The sequence below is a fragment of the Sciurus vulgaris genome, assembly GCF_902686455.1.
Source record: "Sciurus vulgaris genome assembly, chromosome: X".
Classification (NCBI taxonomy): Eukaryota; Metazoa; Chordata; class Mammalia; order Rodentia; family Sciuridae; genus Sciurus; species Sciurus vulgaris.
Window position 1 is genome coordinate 4,360,581 of NC_136471.1, and position 21,370 is coordinate 4,381,950.

At 36.8% G+C, this 21,370-nt stretch overlaps 1 protein-coding gene across 10 annotated transcripts in view; it reads right to left on the reverse strand.

Moving 5' to 3' along the window:
* The window catches only part of MTMR1 (myotubularin related protein 1), a 75,037-nt gene that overhangs the window by 42,463 nt on the left and 11,204 nt on the right, over positions 1-21,370 (reverse strand). For 2 of the 10 annotated variants that reach the window (XM_079124303.1, XM_079124295.1), the window contains exons 3-7: positions 13,128-13,151; positions 12,538-12,564; positions 10,754-10,807; positions 6,684-6,759; positions 31-125 (exon numbers count right to left, since the gene is read on the reverse strand). In XM_079124303.1, coding sequence (XP_078980429.1) covers positions 31-125; positions 6,684-6,759; positions 10,754-10,807; positions 12,538-12,564; positions 13,128-13,151 — 276 coding nt within the window. Of the gene's footprint in view, positions 1-30; positions 126-6,683; positions 6,760-8,332; positions 10,731-10,753; positions 10,808-12,537; positions 12,565-13,127; positions 13,152-21,370 lie in introns of those variants that run through there. The other 8 variants (XM_079124302.1, XM_079124304.1, XM_079124297.1 and 5 more) reach the window with 7 other exon arrangements.

Consider the following 21,370-nt stretch of genomic DNA (forward strand, 5'->3'; position numbering starts at 1 on the left):
TAAGTAAATAAATAAACATTAAAAACTCACCCTCTCTACATTTTTGAAGTACATCTTAAAGTCCGTCACTGTCAGGGTTCCACTCACTGCTCCCATAAATGGGCAGATATACATGACATCTTTCACTGAAAGAAAAAACTGAAAGTAGCAACTACTGCAATAGACTTGTGCTTTAATACATCTTAGCATGAGTTTCCAAAATATGTATGTGTGTGTGTGATTCCAATTTTCTAGGAATCTTAAACTCCTAGGATTTTATACATTATTATTTTAAAAAAGACAGATGGAGAGTCTTCTAATAAAGTTCAATTGTTTAAAACAAAACTCTGATTTGTTACTTAATGAGGTTTTAAGTAAAAGGTCTCATAATGTTAAATTTCGTGATTTTTTTTCCAGGTAGTTAACATTTTCCCTGGGAGATAAATTAATCACATTCAAAACATTAAATTCTGAAGACAGTGGGCTTTCCTTTCATGAATTACTGCTACTTAAATCTAGTGGAAGTTGAACACTAACTCCAAATGCTGTTCCAAGACAAACTGATTTACAAATGACAAAACTATAGTCACTTCAATGAAGCAGAAAAAGACTTGTTTCAGGGTTGAGGGTGTAGTTCAGTGGTAGAGCACTTGCTTACCAGGCATGAGGTCCTGGATTCTATCCTCACACTTGGAAAAAGAAATTCCCATTTTCAAATTCCTAACCAGCTTCCTTATCGATTTTAACTTTCTTTTTATTATCAATCAAGTATAAAACATTTTAATTCCTATGAGTGTTAAGAAGTCCACATCTACCATAAAGATCCTACATTATTATTTTCCAAAACATATCATTCCACTAGATTGACAAGAATATACACAGCTACAGATGTCTCCGAGTGGAATAATTAAAAGTACTAAAGTTAGCCTAGCATGGTGGTATATGACTATAATCCTGGTGACAAGGGAGGCTGAGGCAGGAGGATTGAAAGTTCAAAGTCAGCCTCAGAAATTTAGCAAGGCCCTAAGCAACTAAGTGAGACCCAGTCTCTAAATTAAAAATAAAAGGGCTAGGGATGTGGCCTAGTGTTTAAGTGCCCCTGGGTTTAATCCGTAGTAAATGAAAATAAAAACAAGGTAGTGTGGGGTTTTATAACATAAGTAAGAGTAAAATGGATGAGAATCATAGCATAAAGCCTGGGAGGAGACAAATGAAAGGTTCTTATCCTATACATGAAGAGATTTAAAATCAGTAGAAGTCATCTGTGGTAAGTTAAAGATGTGAAGCAACCAGTAAAATAAGAAAAAGTGTTATAGCTACAATGCAAACAAATGATATGAAATAAAATCTTAAAAAGTCTACAACTAAACTAAAAGATGAACAAAATGAGGGAAAAGGAATCAGAACAAATGGGACCAAGAGAAAACAAACACCAAGATTGTGCATTTAAAACTAATTATATTAATAATTATATAACGAGTAAGTGGTTTCATATTAATAATATATAACATGTAAATGGCCGAAACACCTCAATTAGAAGGCAAACTTTATCAGACTGAAGACAAAAGCAAGACCCAACTATATGTGGCTTAAAAGAAACCTACTTGAAATACAAATAGTTTGAAATTCAGATGAAAATAGGTATATCGTGTTAATAGTAATTAAAAGAAAGCTACCATATGTATAAAAATCTCAGACCAAGTAGATTTCAGAGCAGAAACTATTACCAGGAATAAAGGGGTCAATTCATCAGAAGGACATACTTAAAAACACTTAAATACCTATTAAGAGAACTTAAAAAATGGATGCAGCAAAACTGATAGAAGTGCCATGAGAAACAGACACATCCCCAATTATGTGAGATTTTAAAACCCCTCTCTCAATAATTGAGAGAAGTAGATGGAAAAGAGTAAAGGCACAGAAGACTTGAACAATGCTGTCAACAAACAACCTAAAGAAAAATTCACCATTATAAGGAAATTGAACAACACCCTCCAAAATAATCCAAGGTTCAAAAAGGAAATCAAAAGGAAAACTTAAGCATTTTCAATTGAATGAAAGTGAAAGCATAGCATCATAATTGGTGAGATACAACTAAAGCAGCACTTGAAAGAAAATCTGGGCTGGGCGCAGTGGCGCACACCTGTAATCCCAGCAGCTCAGGAGGCTGAGGCAGGAGGATAACAAGTTCAAAGGCAGCCTCAGCAAAAGCGAGGCACGGAGCAACTCAGTGAGACCCTGTCTCTACAAAAGAAAGAAAGAAAGAAAATCTGAACACCTAGAGTAGAAAAGAACAAAGGCCTCAAATCAATGACCACAGCTTCTACCTCAAGAAACTAAAAAACAAAGGGAGAATTAAACCCAAAGCAAGCAAGCAAAAGATAGGAAACACTAAGGATCAGAGTAGAAATAAAACAGAAGACAAAATAATGAAACCAAAAGCTGATTCTTTGAGAAGATCAATAAAACTGATAAACTTCTAACCCAAGGTTTAATTAATTTCTGAATATTAAATCTACCTTGAATTCCCAGGATAATATCTACTATTATATAATACCCTTTTTATATATTGTTGGATTATTACAAGTTTTCGGAGGGCTGGGGTTGTGGCTCAGTGGTACAGCTTTCGCTAGCACATGTGAGGCACAGGGTTTGATCCTCAGCACTGCATAAAAATAAAGAAATAAAATAAAGGTATTGTGTCCACCTACAACTAAAAAACATTTAGAAATGAAAACAATTTTTCGGAAGTTTTACATCTATATCTATGACATATTGCTGTGTAGTATTTTCGCAATGACCATCACATTTTCATATCCTTTCTACTGCTAAACAATCTTTCATTGTAAGGATACACGACGACAGCTTACTTATCCATTCATTTACTGATGGATGTGTGGGTTGTTTCTATTGTGACTGCTACAAATAAAGCTGTTAAAACACTTACATAAAAGTCTTTGGATGTGTATTTCCTTTTCCTTGGGTAAATATCTAAGGAATGGTGTGTCTGGGTCATATAGTAAGTGTACATTTAACTTTTTAAGAAACTTCTAAAAAGGTATCTATTTTTTAAAAGGTAAATTAAGTGTTGGCAAAGAGAAAAGCCATGCACAATACAATATATAAATGAGAAAAGTGATGCCACTCCAAATCCTATGGGTATTAAATGAATAATAAGGGGATGTGAAAAACAACTGGACAATAATTTGACAACTCAGATTTAATGGGCAAATTCCTAGAAAGACATAAACTACTATAGCTTACTTGAGAAAAAAAATACAACCAAGTAATCCTACAACTACTAAAGACACTACATTTTTACTTAAAACCTTCCTACAAAAAGACTCAAGATTCAGGTACCAAATATTTGAGGAAGAAATAAACTCTTACAGAAGACTTAGGAAAACAGAATAATTTCCAATTCACTCTACAAAGATAGCATTATTCTGATGCAAAAACTAATAGTCATTACAAGAAAACCACAGAGCAATATGTCATAAAAACTGATGCAAAGTTTCTAAAATTTTTAATAAAACAAACCCAACAATATATAAAAAACTATAATACATTATAAGCAAATAGAGTTTATCCTGGGAATGCAAGATTGATTTAACATTCAGAAATTAAGTAATATAATCCATCATATTATAAACTAAAGAAAATCATGATTATATTAATCAATACAGAAAATGCATTTGACAAAATCATTACTGATAAAAACTCTTAGCAAACTAGGAATAGAAAGGAACCTCAGCATGATAAAAGGCATCCAAAAGAAGCCTCACAGCTAACATCATATTTAACATTGAAAGTATGAAAACTTTCCCAAGATTAGGAACAAGACATGTATGCTCACCTCTTTAACATTATACCGGAGGTTCAAGCAAGGGAAATAAAGCAAGAAAAATAATTAAAAGGCACAAAGAACTGAAGAAATGAAATGCTCATATATTGCTGGTGAATGTACACTGGCTTAACCAATTAACAATTTAGCAGTTTCTGTTTTAAAAAAAATGTGTATATATATGTATATATATATATGTATATATACATATATATATATTAGATATTGATGGACCTTTATTTTATTCACTTATTTATATGTAGTGCTAAGACTTGAACCCAGTGCCTCACACATGCTAGGTAAGCGCTGTACCACTGAGCCACAATCTCAGCCCTAGCAATTTCTTAAATGGTTAAATGCACATCTATCATATGACCCTGTTACTCCATACCTTAGGGATATTTACCCAAGAGAAAAGGAAATATATGTTCAGACAAAGACTTGTACATACATGTTCACAGCAGCTTTATTTGTAGTTGGCAACCAACAGAAACAACCCAAATATTCACCAATAGATCAATAATAGATAGCCAAGCTGTCATGTATTCATATAATGAAATACTATTCAGCAACAAAAAGGAATGATTGTCAACCCGTGTCACAGTATGGATATCAAAATATGTACTGATTGGAAGAAGCTAGACAATAAAGAATATATACAATGATTTCATTTCTAAACATACTAGAAAATACAATCTAGTCTATAGTGCTTGAGGATAGGGAGGAATATGCCAGGAGTAGGGAATAACAAGGGGGCATAAGGAAACCTCCGGTGGTGATAAATACATTCATTACATTGACTGTGATAATGGCTCTCCATGCATATACTGTCTCAAAACTCTTCATATTCCAACAGTGACAAACTAAAATAATACTCCATGGGAAATATTTTACTTTACAATGACCTACTTTAATACTTTGCCTCCAGGAATATATTATATTTAAAAGTAGGGGTTAATTTACTTACCCTTTGAAAGCCACTGGAGGAATTTAAAGTATACTTAAATCACTTAAGGATATGCAGATATCCTTAACATATATTTCCAACAATTGGGAGACAAATGGGGCCAGGAGGGAGTATCTCTCTCCCAGAGTTCCATTTCCAGAGTGAAAGGAGAAGTAAACAGGAGAAAAAAAGCACCAGGACTTCAGCTGGATCCACTGAAGTCTTCTCTTCTTAAAAAAAAAAACTGCAAACTTGCAATCCAAGCTTTTATAACACTCTCTACTAATTTAAAATGTGTCTGTTATACAATGTGATCAATCACCTAGATTAGCTCTAATCTCTTCTAAGTAGACTTTGACCCAGTGATAAAGTAAAAAACCCCTCTACACATTGTATACTTTCAATCTGTTTGTTAATGTCTGGAGAAAAATCAAGGGCATGACATGATTAGCTCACATTTTAAACACATCACTCAGAAGGCAGCATGGAGCAGGGCTGGAAGAAGAAGCAGTCAGAGACCACCAATGGGGAATCGAGTTGCAGAAGCCAAGGAAAGAAAGAGTTTTGAACCAGGAATGGATAAGCCAAGAGTCACAGACTGGGATATTCAGCAGAAAGAGTTATTTGGAGACCCACGTAGAAGAGCCTGGCTACCCAAATGTTCTTGATACAAGATGACCATACTATGAAACTAAACACATATCTTTGGGAGGGAGCCATGAAGAAAGAAGGAACTACACAGTCTTGCAAAGCAGATTGTCAAACCTGACAAACTGATGGTAGGAAAAGGTGGCACCCACCAGCAATGTGTGAGTGTACCTTTTTCCCCACATCCTCACCAACATTTACTGTTGCTAGCTAAACTATAAATCAACTATATGTTGAGGTGCCCTTCAACAGATGAATGGATAAAGAAAATGTGGTATATATACATAAAGGAATATTACTCAGCCATAAAGAAGAATGAAATGATGACATTTGCCAGTAAATAGATGGAACTGGAGATGATCATGCTAAGTGAAATAAGCCAATCCCAACAAACCAAAGTCCAAATGTCTTCTCTGATATGCCAATGCTAATGCACAATGGGGGGGTTGGGAAGAAAAGAAGTACCATCCATTAAGCAGAGGGGAGTGTAAGGAGGGGAGCGGGTATGGAGGTAGAAAAGATAGTAGAAGGAATCGGACATTAATACCCTATATGCATATAGGACTGCACGACCAGTGTGATCCTACATCATGTACAACCAGAAGAATGAGAAGTCAGATTCCATTTATGTGCAATGTGTCAGAATGCATTCTACCACCATACATAACTAATTAGAACAAATTTTTAAAAAGAAAGAAAAGGTGGCACCCATTTGCCCCTCCCATCCACCCATAGCATAAATAACTACCTCCTAAAATGCCTGGCAAGCCAACATGGAGGGATACGGGAGCACTCATGCCATTAACTTTACAATCCCGGATGGTAACACATGATGTCCTTTTCTTGCACTAAAATTAGACTTTTTGGAATCCTATAATTCACTAAAATTTCTTTGCAAAGTTCTTAAAACTGTTATTAAAATACAATATAGACTGTCTACCAATACATTTTCTATATGGTGAAAGATTCCAATAAAGTAGTGAACTGACACTACATTGAGTGTCTAATCAGCTCTTGGTTCATCAGGAAAAGCTGGATTCCTCTTCTCTTGGTAATGCCAACTAATACTCAGTTAAATGGGATCCTCTGCAATTTTCTCTCTCTTAAGGTCAGGACAACACTAATAAGAATGAATAGACCTAGTTCACTCGTCCCCTAATTAATTTGGTCTGGCTGATATCCAGCATATATAAAACCTGTGCTTGCAAATAAAGTGCCATTTCATCTTAGGGATCTCTGTAAGCAAGGTATACATGTTAAACTTACCAACAGCCTTAATTGATTCTCCTGGAAAAAGCGGTGCTTCTTCCATCTGTGCCAACTTATTTCCATCCCTTAGAGCCTGGCCAAAAAACCAAACAGGAGTAAATCTTACTTTACATCTGTACACCTGAGAAAAACTTTGGTGTTCTGTGCTCTCTACAAGGCTATGTAAGCGTGCACAACATATGCCCCCTCCCTTCAAGACAATTTCAAAGCTCAGCATCACAGGACATCATGCTGCATATTCTAGCAAATTATTACAACATATTTACATTTCACAGTTAGAAAGCATTAATACAAAAGGGGCTTGACATGACAGATAGATACTATAATCACTACACAGACAGCTAATATATAAGATGCCTCCAGAATTTGGAAATAAGGTCAGAAAAAGGTTACCTTCTGAGCATGAAACTCATAAAAAAAAATTAGATGCAGGTGCTTAGCTTGCCATAGAAATAACCCAACCTATAGAGATAGTTTAGGAAACCCCGAACCCTAATCGAATAATCAGACAATGGTCTCAGAACATAACTAAGGAAAGTCCTAGTCTCTAGTACAGCAGCCCAGCCACATGTGTGTGTGCACACACACATATACCAAGTATAAGACAGGGGACATAGAAGGTGGGATTTTTCAGTTTACCCAATCCAGGCACAAGAAAGTACACTCATCTAGAAGAAAAGAGTATGGGTTGAGCATGTCTAATAAAAGAAAAATCCCCAATCTGAAATGCTCCAAAGTCTAAAACATTTTGAGCACTGACACGATGTCACAAGTGGAAAATTCTACACTTGACCTTATGTGATGGGTCATGGTCAAAACACAGGTACTAAAAATATTGTATGTTGCATAAAATTTCAGGTTATGTGTATAAGGTATACATGAAAGATAAATTTCATTTTAGACTTGGGAACTCATCCCCAAGATATTTTGTTACGTTCATGAAAATATACCAAAATCCAAAAATTCCCAAATCGGAAACATTTTTGGTTCCAAGCATTTTGGAGAAGAGATCCTCAACCAGCATTCCAGACTACACTGCGGAGCAGGATATGCTCATCAGGCATTCCTCAAGTCAATTCACTTTGGCACTAATTTCATGCTCACCAGGAAAACTGCTAATGACTTACTAGTTTCCTGTCTGGCTACAATGATACTAGAAGGATGCCTTGATGGCTGGCACATTTCGCGCCCACACTTTAAAATGAACAGACTGGCATTACAGCCTAGTAGCCAGTTTCTTATAAGCTTGGTTGGATGGTGCCAGATAGCTCAGGGAAGGTCCGAAAGCAGCGCACTCTTGGAGTACAGCGCTAGGAACTAGAGCCTAAACCTGGGGCCTATTCCAAGGCACCACCATCTCTGTGAGATGTTGCCAAGGAAACCACTCATTTTCATCTTGGCATATATGACATAATGTGTCATAAATAAGAATAAGGTGATCAAAACCCTAGCAATTCCCAAGGTATGCTTCACAGAGCTTTAAATTCCCAAGAAATGTGAACAGATCTTAAAAAAATAAAAGTTTGGGAAATGCTGGATTAAACAAAACAAGTTAAGCTATTTGTTTAGTGAGACAAGTCTTTAGTGTGTTAATGTACACCAAGGCAGCAAGAGGGCGCTACAGTATAATAATGCATGTCTCATACCTATTTGAACATGGGCTGCATTTCCAAGGAATACCTGTCAACACCGGGAGGCCACTGGTGTTCAGTGGAAAACAGGTTGAACAACACCAAGTTTTCAGCATAATTTTGTAAAGCAAAATGGATGTCTTTTATAACTCTAAACTAAATTATTGAAAATTTAAAAATTACTAATGATTTTTCATAGTTATAAGAATATTTCAATCTTTCATTAAAGGGACTGAAAGGTGAATTTAGAAACATTATGCATAGTACTTTCATGGATTTTTTTTAAATGAAGGAAAATGTTAAAAATAAATAGCAAATTCAATGCTAAAATGTTGGTTGGGTATGCCTTCTTTTCTGGGAGGGAATAAAATGACATGGTCCATTTTTCTCCTTATGTAAAGATATATAGTTAATATAGTATACATTAGAATCCAGCATTACCTCTAAACAATTTATTCCATTTAATTTTAGTATAGATTGGTTAAGACATTTTTCAGCCAAAATTTTTAGGGCATTAACACATTAAAGGGAACATGGAGAATCATTTTAGATTCTATGCTCACAACTGTATTAGATTATATCTTTTATGCAACAAAGCATAAGCCAGAATGTATACTTTTAAATGCCTGGTTTTAGAAACATTAAAATATCTTAAGGGATGCCTTAATTTGAAAAACTGCTTTAATTAATAGTCTGAACCAGTGACTAATTTTATAGCATAGTTACAAACTAGGAGAGATACTTTAATCAATGTCATATTTTTCAATTACTTCAAAAGATATCTTGCTAAGGCTTATTTTAATATATATTATACAGACTTAAATTTCTTAACTTATACTTAAAAACAAATGGGGACAGATTATTTTGGAATATATTTATGAAAACAAGCTGTTCTGATGAATACAATCTGAAGGGGATTAGGGAAAATAGAATTTCTGCTAAACTTTACAGCAAGCCACATAGAACACTGTAAAGTTCTCAATCCAAGAATAGCTAATGAAAAGTTGCAGGTGGGAGACAGTGGCGACTGAACTATTTGGAGAATGCACAATGCTCTAAAGATAGAGACTAAGGAGCAAACCTTTCTCTTCTTTTCCCATAGTCAGGTCAAGTGTGGCTGGAAACAACCTGTGCATTTACATGAGGCATAAATGTTTTGGTAAAACAGAGAGAGAGAGAGAACCCTCATTTGTGATAATTAAATCTAGGGCATGCTTTTTAAATGATGAAAAATCAAGTATCACAATAAAACAAAGAAATGACCCCACTGTGTCCGATTTCACCATAGGAGGTTCATTTGTAACAGGAACACATTTAGCTTTAGCATAGAACTCAAGAGAAGAGCAGTTTTTAAGGGTTTTTTTTTTTTTTCCGTTAAGTACAGTAGATTCCCTTTATGAAGCTGGTGTTAGGAGAATGGACTCACACTTGTGCTATATTAAGCTTTTGCAGCAACTACCAGGTTGCACAGGACATGATTTGATCCTTGATTTATCCAACCCATGTATTGTACAATCAAAGGATGGAGTAAATTTGACCTCATAATCATACCCATTCCTCTTGGTGCCTTTTGCACAAAGTGTTGGCCAGATAAGGAACTCCCTTTGATGACCTCATCTTAACCTTGTTCTTGTGACCCTGAAGGTCCAGCTGAGTTCTGCAGCTCCCTGACTTTGCCCTTGAGGGCTCTAGCTCACAGGGGTGACCCTGGCCTCTCCACTACTTTTCTTCTCAGCCTGAATCTAAGCTTCCAGGTGAACAGTTTATGTAACTCTTGCGGGCCCAAAACAGTGGTTTTAAAATTGAGCTCTTTCCCAGGGTCTCCAATGGAAGGTGGGGCTAGATGGTGGAGGACAAAATGCAGCTAAACACCTGGGGCTTGCTCTCCTATGGGTCTCACACATTAAGGCAGCAGGGAAAGGACTGCTGCCTTGAGACTCTAGAGAAGGTCCAGAGGCACTGAGCAAAGATGAAGTACTCCAACAGGAATGATTTTATATTCTGATTAGTAAATATAAAATTTAAGTACTCATTCCATAAACGCTCACAAGGTACCAGGTACTGTACCAGGCACAGCCCATGCAAATTTGAATAAAGCAAAGTCCACGCACTCAAGGAGCCCCACATCATATGTGTCTGTCCCCTCTAGGTTTCTGCAAATATACTTTAGAATCCTACAGTGATGGACAGTCACAAACCTCATCAATAACCCCTCTCTGGGGGAACCATGAAACACAGGGGAACAAATTTCTAGTTGACAAAATGTTGGATAAACCAATTTTTGCAAATAATGTCATAATGGAATCTACCAAATTTGGACAGGAGAGCGCTAATATAGTGGTAAGAGCATTTGGAAAGCTTTGCTTATTGTCTAGAAATCTAGTATGAAATGGCTTCTAGATACACGATCCAAACAGATGAACACGTAGAACTTGCCACCTGATCAGCTTCAGCTTCAGAAGGGTAGCCATTGTGTTCTTCCTGAATCTCCTGCACAGCACCAGGTGCATGGACAAGAAAAGGCAGAGAAGAGAAAGAGAAACACGTGCAAACAGACAGGTGAAAGGACAGAATTTCTTTTTTAAAGAGACAGTAAGCATGTAAAAGTTGACACAACTTTGTGGCTTTGCAAATCACAACATTTGCCCCCTTGGAGTTAAGAAAATAACATGTAGGCCATCTATAGCATCCTCGGCTTAAAATGGGAGTATCTATTTTGCTTGTGTTGGAGTAGAAAATGTAAAGCAAACAACATAGATTTCAAAGAATGCACTGTCTTTTTAAAATCAAGCAACACTATAGCATGTAGCAAAGAAATTAAACAATGGGAACATCATGTGCTCATAGAAAATAAAGCATACCACAGAAACCAGGTAAAGGGCAAAGTCAAGCCAAAATACAAAGGCAGTTCATAGACATCTAAGTGTGTGTACATGTTAGAGTATACTTACTCACGTACTCAAAAGAACTATTATTTGTCTCAAGGTACAATTCCACTGCACACATGTGAATATCACAGGCTTGAGTCTTTTTAAAATTTTTTTTAGTTTAGGTAGACATAATACCTTTATTTTAATCTTATGTGGTGCTGAGGATTGAACCCAGGGCTACAAGTGTGCTAGGTGAGCACTCCACCACTGAGCCACAACCCCAGCCCTCATGCTGGAGATTTTATATATACATATGTACATATATGTGTCTGTTTCTTACTGCTAAATATTGTGACTTATGAGTCGATAACATTAAATATTTCTAATCTCGGTATCAACAACATGCTTCCAAGAAATGAAAAGGTCACATATCCTTCAGTTTTTTCCAATACCTGTAAAGGTACACCTTTTTTTTTTTTTTGGCAGTGTTGGGGATTGAACCTAGGGCCTTGGGCTTGCAAGGCAAGCACTCTACCAACTGAGTTATATCCCCAGCCCTGGGTAGACTGTTCTTAATTTAATTTCTTCACAGAATTAATTACTTTTTGAAGCTTTAAAACTTAACTTTTAATTCAGTAGGCTAGGTATAAAGAATATGAATACTGAAAACATCAAAATTATAAAACCTTTTAAGAGTGGTATCAAATCCCTGAGACTAAAAATACTAAAGTTTAACATAGATATTTTTATTTCATGAAACTTTTGTTCCAGTGATTAGATTTCTTTGAAAGTGAAGAAGTAGCAAAGCTTTAAAAGAATTTACTCTTTCCTACCTTTCAATTTGGTCAATAAAGTACAATAACTACTTATCACATTTTATAATTTATCATCAGATTGAATTTAGTACACAGTTGGTATGGCTAACTATCAAGGTGGTGTAATTTTTAAATGTGGTCAGTTTGAAATTTCCATTTTTGAAATACAAAGAAATGGAATTATTCTTTGATTAGATTTTTAAAAAAAACAGAAAAAGGAATAAACAAAAAAAATACACAGCATTTCAAAATCCATGCAAGTGTAAAGGCAAACACTAATATTTAACAATGTGAATCAATGAAAGAAACGATTACCACATACAAAAGAAAACATGATGAAAACAAGATTAAAAAGGTAAACCAATTAAAAGAATTTGACTCAACTGATTATTTTTGTACTACTTCACTGGCTTCAATAAGATTAAAAATTTTAAACTAAAGTCAATAAATATATTGTCAAATTCACATTGTTTTCATTGAATGGCAATAGGTTAATTTTCAATGTCTGATGCTGAGTTAATTGCATGCATATTACCAATCTTTGTCTTGCTTTATGAATATTCTGAAATAAATGGAAGGAAAATCATGAGGAAAATATAAGCTATAATCTGTGTATATATTTTAAAAAATACTAATGGGGACAAATTTTACTACATTTTTTAAAGAATAGCATATCCTGCTTTTTTGATTCAACATGCAAACACAAACATGACTCAAAACTTAGTTAGAATGGATGGACAACATTTGACCATTTTATTTCATTTTATTGTGGGGGGGGGTGCTAAATTCCTTAGCATGAATCACATAGTAAGCAAAGTTAAAAGAGGCCCCTGTAGGTGGAGACTTAAGATCCCTGCCCTGAGCATTCATCTGGTCAGAGTTCATGTAGCACAAGGACCCATCAGTAGTGCACACTGGTAACAATTTTAGCATCCTGCCCTCACACACACTGGCTTTTACTGCACATAAAAACATTGTAACAAATAAAGCATTTCTATGAACACTTAAAGCTATAACACAGCACAGCAAATTGATCTGAGTGACTCAAAAACCAGTGAGAAGGTAAAGAACACTAAATAGACACACAAGGAAGAGGCCCATCTGCCGAAAGCCAAGTATCCTTACCCTTATATCAGGCCTCCTGAAAACCTGTTAGTTAAAATACAGAACATCATCATCATGGACATCTTACTATTGACCTGTAAAAGATGCCGTTAGGTTCAACAGCCCACTCCCTAAGAGACATCATAATCCTCTAAATAAAACCAGCAAGATCAATCCTAACACATTTGCCCTCCAAGTTTCATTCAATATCAAATCAATCCTAATATATTTGTCCTATAATTTTCAGAGACGTGTATGATTTGAATAAATGCATCACTCCTAGGCTAAGACAAACTACATTATCGTAAATACAAACCTCTTCTGTCAAGTGTTGTTATGAGTTATCTCAAACAGGCTGTGTTTGAAAAGTCCATTTGTGTTTCTATTTGGAATACTGAATGCATTTTCCACATAGAGGCAATGACATAAAAAGGCAGTTATGCTCTCAAACCAGACCACAAAAACAAAACAAAACCACAGAAACTCCCACAATGGACCCAGAGCACAGCTTGGCTACAGTATTAACTAACAGTATCATAAAACTGAGGTAATCACAAAGTTTAAACTGACTTCTATTGAAATAATATTTCCAATTCATACTTGGGACTCTAGAATTAAACTCCTCAATGTAGGCATGCCATCGAGAGTAGGGTGCCTGCTCTGCACTCCAGCATTGATGGACATGGATGGCTTATCTTAGAGGGGAAGCCACACTATTCAACTGAGACACTGATTTCAGCAACATTATTCCTGGGCCTGTGGTCTATGACTCCTAATTGAATATGCAACACACACATCTGGAAAACCCTGGTCAGAAGAAATGGCTCACAAATTGATGGAAGTTTTGAAAAACAAACAGTTGTAATAGTCTTGGGAAGACTTTATCTCTGTGTACCATTCCAAAGGCTGTAATCCTAGCCTCTAAACAGTGGGTGTTCTATTAAAAGCATAGCATCAAAAGAGACAATCACCACTGGTTATTAGCTTTATGGTTTAACTCAGAAGTGATAAGAAAATCACATGAATACAAATATACTACTTTAAAAAATCACTATATCATCATTAAAATACCTAGTGAAGTCAAAAAGGTATTCTGAATTGAGTGATCCTGTATCTCAAAAAGAATTAAAGCCCAAAAGTTCCTAAACAGACTATTTAGATTAAGAAGTTTAAATGTGAGCTGGGGTTGTAGCTCAGTGGTAGAGTGCTTGCTTAGCACATATGAGGCATTGGGTTCGATCCTAGCACCACATACAAACAAATGAATAAAATAAAGGCATCATATCCATCTATAACTAAAAAAAAAAGAAGCTTAAAAAACGTGGCTTTTTGGAGAAAGGGGAAGGGGTAGATGTTTATCTAAACTGCGATGATGGTTTCATGAGTGTGTACATATGTCAAAACTCATCAAGTTGTACACTTTAAATACATGAGGTTTATGGTTTAACTACACCTCAAGAAAGCTAGCAAAAAATAAAAACACATACTTATGGTAATAAACACCTTGAAATAGAAAGTCTCCCCTCCCAGAGCTTCATTCCACAGAGACAACCACACTCAACTAGACCTATTTTTAATTCTTCTATTTCCTCCATTACTACAAAATGGCTCTACTTCTCTTTCTTGATTTGTTACCTTTAAACAGTATTCACTGACTTCCCATTTTAAAAGATAAGAACATAAACTTTCTCAAACTACTACTTCCTGCTTCCTAGTCTCTGCTGATTCAAAGTTTAATTTTTATTTCTTCTCATGTTTTCCTTCAGCAGCAGCTGCATCATAAAAATAAACTCAGGGCTATTGTGTTCCAGCCACTCCTTGAAGCACTTTAAAAAAATAAACTCATTGTATTCTTAAAACAATCTTGTGAGATAAAAACTACCATTGGACCGAAAAACAAAACCAAACCAACACAACAACAAGACATTATTATTGGTCCATTTTTTTGGACAAGAAAACCATGGCATAGTTAAGTAATCTCCCCAAGTTCAAGTTAGCATAGCTAGTATTTAAACTGATTCCAGATTTGTGCCCCTAACAACGCTGCTCTTCTGCCCTGGTGAGGGGGTCTCTATATTTAGCCCTGAAACCCTGCTTTGACCCTTTAAAAGTACACATGCTATTTCTTATCTCCCTTTAGGTTTGCTGAAAAAACCAACACCACTACCCTTTCCTCCACCTCTCTTCCCCTCTCATTCTCCAATCCTCCACTCCTGCTTGATAAATTATTTTCACATTTGTTCTGTAACCACAATTGATACTTTATATGTAAATAGACAGTAAAAGTTGAAAACTAAAAAGCAGCATTCAATGTTATTTTATGGAAATAATATCCACTGCGGAACCAGGTAGTGCAATCGAGCCTCCTCCATGGAAGACATAGAACATATGGAAGACATATGAAAGACATCAAACCTTCACTATTAGTTTGAGACACTTAACTTCGAAATTTGGAAAGGGTAGCATACTTGGCCTTTAAACTCACATTCATTACCTACTACAGTGAAATCCTCAGTGTTCTTGGTATGAGAAGGAGGTCAGTGGTGGCTTACCACAAAATCTCATGTGTGAAACAAAGCAAGAAATTTTAGAGTGAAATGATTGGGTTATGAGAGCCTTAACCCAATTAGCGCATTGATCCACTTGAATGGATTATGTGGATAGTAACTGTAAGCAGGTATGGTATGGCTGGGGCAGGTGAACCACTGGGGGCATGCCTTTGGGGTATATATTTTGTTCCTGGTAAGTGGAGCTCTCTGATTCCTTGTTGTCATGCCCTTCCATCTTGATGTTCTGCCTCACCTTAGACCCAGAGCAATGGAGTTGGCTCTCTATGACAGAACTCTGACATCATGAGCCCCAAATAAATTTTTCCTCCTCAACGTTCTTCTCAGGTCTTTTCGTCACAGCAGCAGAAAAGCTAACTAAATCAGTTGTGTTTCTCTCTAGTTCACTCTTATTTCAGGCACACACAATTTAAATTGAGTCCAGTTCTGACGGAAGTCAGAGGAGAGGGGAGTGCTTTTGAATCAAGGCCAGGGAAGATTCCAGTGTCTAACTTCTGGGTCTCAGTTTCTACACAAAGAAAATGAGAGGAGGTTGTGGGATGACTGCAAGGTCCTGACCAGTTTAAAATCCCAGGAGTGGGATTATCTAAGCCTCCTTAGAAGCTTTCAGAAAACATCTCCCAAAGTGAGGTGCAGGGAGGCAAACCCACACAGTGGTTACAAGAGTGAGCCCAAGTCAAATCTTGAATCCACCACTTACTTACTGGCTACAAGACCTCGGATGAGCCATAAGCCCCTCAGAGGCTTAGTCTCTTCTTTAAAATGATGATGCTAAGTCATCTCCCTCACAGCTGTTGGGAAGGTTAAATCAGTTAAGGTAATTGTGCCCGGGGCAGAACAATTAGTTGATGGGTCTCAGCTGCCCAAACTTGTACCACAATTATCTCCATAGGGCCCACATTCCTCCCTCACCTCCTACACATGCCAAGAACCTATGTGAAGGCATAAAAAAGTGATTTTGATCTATTCAATAAAGCTAGCATACCATCCAAAGGTTAACTAAATTTTACCTGCCCTTACCAACTCTATAAATGGCTTTAACCAAATCAAGTAAGAGAAACAAATGTGTGTGAAAGTTTCTGTTAGTGGTAAACCTCCCTTCCTCTGTCCTTGGATTCCCTGTCATCCTTCCAGGCACTTCCAAGCATAAGGGCAAGTGCTTCCATTGATCATCCACTTTAGACAGATTTTGGAGTGGAGCTGCATGTTCCACATTGGCCCTACAGGATCTGTTTGCTAGGGAGACCCTGAGGGCACAGCCTGCTCTCCTCCAGCCCAGGGTGTTCGCTTGTGTGGGCCTTGCCCCAAGAGAGGCCCACAACTGTCCATGGCTGCATTTGGGTAATTTAACCATGGTGGGTGAATGAGGCAGACTACTCTGCAACATACCTAAGCCAGACCCCCTAGCCAGTTTTCACCAATTTATAAAGCTGATATTTTGGTCTAAATCTGGCTCCTGTCTTAATTCTTGACAAGGTAACAGCTGATAACCCTAGACCCCCAAGAGTGTGAAAGAATCTTAGAAAGTTTTCAACACAGCCAGTATTAGTACTACAAATGATACCAAGCAGTTGTTGAAAGCTTAAGCTACACTACTAACTGCTTCACATGTGTTTTGTCAACCCTCCAACCCACCCACCCATGTGACAAATGCAAAAACTGAGGTAGTTTGTGATGAGGCAACTTGCCCTAGCCATAAGCCAGCAACAGCAGAGCAGGGACTCAAACACAAGCTGGATGGCTTTAGTGCTCTTGCTCCTGACCTCAACAAGCCCTCACTGACATCTGTTCCCCTTCTGCAGGGTGCTGACAACGACCCTCAAGTCTTAGCTCCCAGAATGCCCTGCTCTGTCCCCCTTCTTCCTTCCACCACACCTGTTTACATGTCTATTTTAACACTCACCATGGTCCAACTTGTACCATAATTTTCCACGTCTCTGCCTGACTAAATTCCATGTAGCCCAACCCAGAACAGGTGCTCACATCATGTTTCTCAAAGTAGACTGGTGTTCATCAAGGACAATATACTCCTCTTGCATTTGTTTTCACACATAGAATTTTTTGTAGTGGCAGTATGTAGTAAATTAGCATTTGCATGTGTTGCACTATTATAACATTCATATGTTGCACTACTTAACACATTCAACCTCTGCTACAATACTATTATGCAGATGAGGATAGAGGCTCAACAAAGTTAAGCAACTTTACAAGCAGCTAGTCAGTTACAAAACTGGAATTCAGGGCAAGAAGTGCTCTGATTCCAAATTTTAACATCTTTTGCATTAATCACATAAGATTTTCTAAGCCAAAAAATCATTTTTTGTAGTGGGGATTGAACCCAAGGATGCTTTACTACTGAGTTACATCCTCAGCTATTTTTATTTTTTTATTTTGAGACAGAGTCTGGATAAGATGCTGAGGCTGGCCTCAAACTTAGAATCATCCTCCTGAGCCTCCTAAGTGACTGGGATCATAAGTGTGTGCCACAACACATGGCTTAAAAATATCAGTTTCTTATAAATGAATTATCATTCAGCTTATGCCTTAGATATTTCTTTTTTAAAAAGATTATAATGTTGGAATAAAAATACCACTGCTTTCTGTCTTAGGTATAAGGTTTATCAATAAAATAATATTGCTTTAGCAATCAGATTGCTACAAAATTAATTTTTTAAAAAGAAGTTTGAACCATTAGGTCAGGAGATGGTTCTTGCTAGAGTAAAAATGAGCACATTCGCTAAAGCCTCAACCATTAAAAGTAAATGCTTACCAGCTGGTCTGAGTCAGAGGCCAAGGAATGGTCAATACAAATCTCAGCTAGCTGAACAATCTTCCCCATGCAGTTTTCAACATCATCAAAATAAACCCTGGTCTCTGAGAAAAGCTGTACCTGAACCTTGCCTGACAGCCTCGGTCAAACCCTGACTGAAACAAAGATTGAATAAAGCCCTTTTAGAAACATGGCAAATGAGGTGTCCAATTCCATCCTGGCTTAAGTATGCCATCCCAATTTCCACTTACAAAAGAAATAAGCACATTTGTAATTTAACTAATAGAAGGATAATTGTTGACATATTTCCCTTAATTCTAACATCTCATTAGCATAATTATATTTTTCATTTAAATAACACTTCCAATATATTGAGTTGTTATAAATACTAATCAAAATTTTACATGCAGTGTAGCAGTCTTGAGATCATGTAGATTTATTCCTTCTGCTTTACTCTTTTTCAAAATTGTTCTGGCTATTCTAGTTCCTTTGACTTTCCATATAAATTTCAGAATAATCTTGTCTGCATCTCAAAGAAAATCTTTCTAGGATTTTGGTGTTGTACTGACCCATATATTAATTTGGGAAAAAGTAACATCTTTACTATATTTAACTGTCCAACAGAAGCTTGAGTTATATTTTGGTGTGGATTTTTTTTTTTTTTTTTGGATGGGGAATTCTCTTTGGAGTATACTCGGTTTCTTTTATCCATAGTCTTTTGTGCCACATTTGGGGACATTTTTAGTCATTAATTCTTCAAGGGACTTTTAGTCCTACACCCTTCTGTTCTTTGGGCCCTTGATGACACAAATGTTAGATCTTTTGTTATATCTCCACAGGTCCCTGAACTACTCATTTCTCCCTTTCATTCAGACTAGGTAATTCCTATTATTCTGTTTTCAAGTTCACAGATTCTTTGTCCTCTTTATTTTGCTTATTGAATCCATCCATTGAGTTTATTTTGGTTATTGTATCTTCCCATTTTAAAATTTCTACTTGGTTCTTCTTTATCTCTTGTATTTCCTTGATGAAACTTTTCTACTTCTTCCCTCTCACTTTCTATTTATTATTTCAAGCATATTTATAATTACTTATTGAAGAAATTTTATGGTTTCTTTAAAATCTTTTGCACATAATTCTAACACCTTGGTCATTTCCATTTTGACCTATGTTGACTCTATGGTATTTTTTTGTTTTGTTTTGTTTTGTTTTTAATGGTGCTGGAGATGGAATCCAGGTGCATGCTTGTGCATGCTAAGTGAACAGTCTACCACTGAGCTACATCCCCAGCCCACAATGATTCTCTTTTTTTTTTTTCATTACATTTGCAATCTTCCTCATTCTTGGTATGACAAGTAATTATCAATTGGAATTGGGACAGTTCAAGTATCATGCATGAGACTCGGTCTTATTTAAACCTTGTTTTAACTGTCCTTCTCTGACAGTGCTCCAGCAGAAGGGGTGCACTGCTTTATTATTCCCAAGCATGGTGGGAGTCCAGGTTCCCCACTCAGACCTCCACTGACATCAGAAGGTAGAATGATCCTTGTTGCTGCTGAATAGGGGCAATAGTTCTAGCTCCCAGCTAGACTTCTATAGAAAACTTTCTGATTGATAAAGGAAAGGATGCCTCATTACTGAACCCTAGGTGGCCTTCACTGATACCACAGTGGAGCAGGTAACCTTCTCATCAATGGGAGGTATTGAAAATTCTAACTCTTCACTAAGCATCCTGTGACATTACTCCTGCAGGGTGGTGTGCATCCTGAAAGCATGGCAAGTCTCCCCAACTGGCTTTGCTGGTGGGGTGGGCATGAGGTTGCAATATTTTTGGTTTGGCTGGAATTGCTGGAATACAGTGGTTAGTGTGTAAAGTTTTCTTTTTACAAGACTGCACCTTTCCTGGTCCTCTACTTAATCAGAGGAGTTGGTTTTTCTTGTGTGCACCTATTGGCTATTTTTTGTTGTTGTTGAGTCAATGTTTTCTTCAGCAATGCCTTTGGGATTTATGTGGTAAAAACAAAAGTCAAGGCACTCAAGACCATGACATTCCTTGAGTCCTAAAGTAACTAACCAGTTTGCTTTCACCTCTTTGTCTTTCAGACTATTCTTATGTTTATTTTATAGATAACATCTGGGGTTTTCAGTTGTACTTAGTATGAAGAACAAGAGAAGGTTCATTGTTCCATCCTTCCAGAAGCAGAAGTTCAAGGCTTGTCATTTTTAAGACATAATTCTTTCTCTTAAGGACCCTGGTAGTTAGAATAGCACTTTTTCATCTATTACAGTGGTCATAAACTTGAGGTCTACTGCTCAGACCAGCAGTAGCAGGATTTTTTAAAAATTTCTTTTAGTGGGGCATGATCACTATCCAGTTCTCTGCAGGACTCCCCTGTGTCTGACCAGCTTGATAACTGTCACATGTGGTACATGAGTTGGCAACCTCTGATGTAATAAGTAACAAGGTCAGGCAATACACAATGGATTAGTTATGGATTCTGAAAAAATCATGCTCAAGTTTCCCTTTTCATAGACTAGTACCCAATTTAAGAAATATTACTGGGCATGGTGATGCACACCTGTAATGCCAGCAACTCAGGAGACTGAGGCAGGAGAATCCTAAGTTCAAAGCCAGCTTCAGCAACTTAATGAGGCCCTGAGCAACTTAGCAAGACCCTGTCTCAAAATTTCAAAAAAAAAATTGAAAAAGGACGTTGGATGTGGCTCAATGGTTAAGCACTTTGGGTTCAATCCCCAATGCCAAAAAAATAAAAAAGGAAGAAGAAAAAGAAGAAGAAAGAAGGAGGAGAAGAAAGGAGGAGGGGAGGAGGAGGAGGAGAGGGAAGAGAGAGGAAAGAAGGAGGAAAAGAATGAGAAGGAGAAGAAGAAATAGAAATATTAACCAAGATCTTGCTCCAGATTAACGC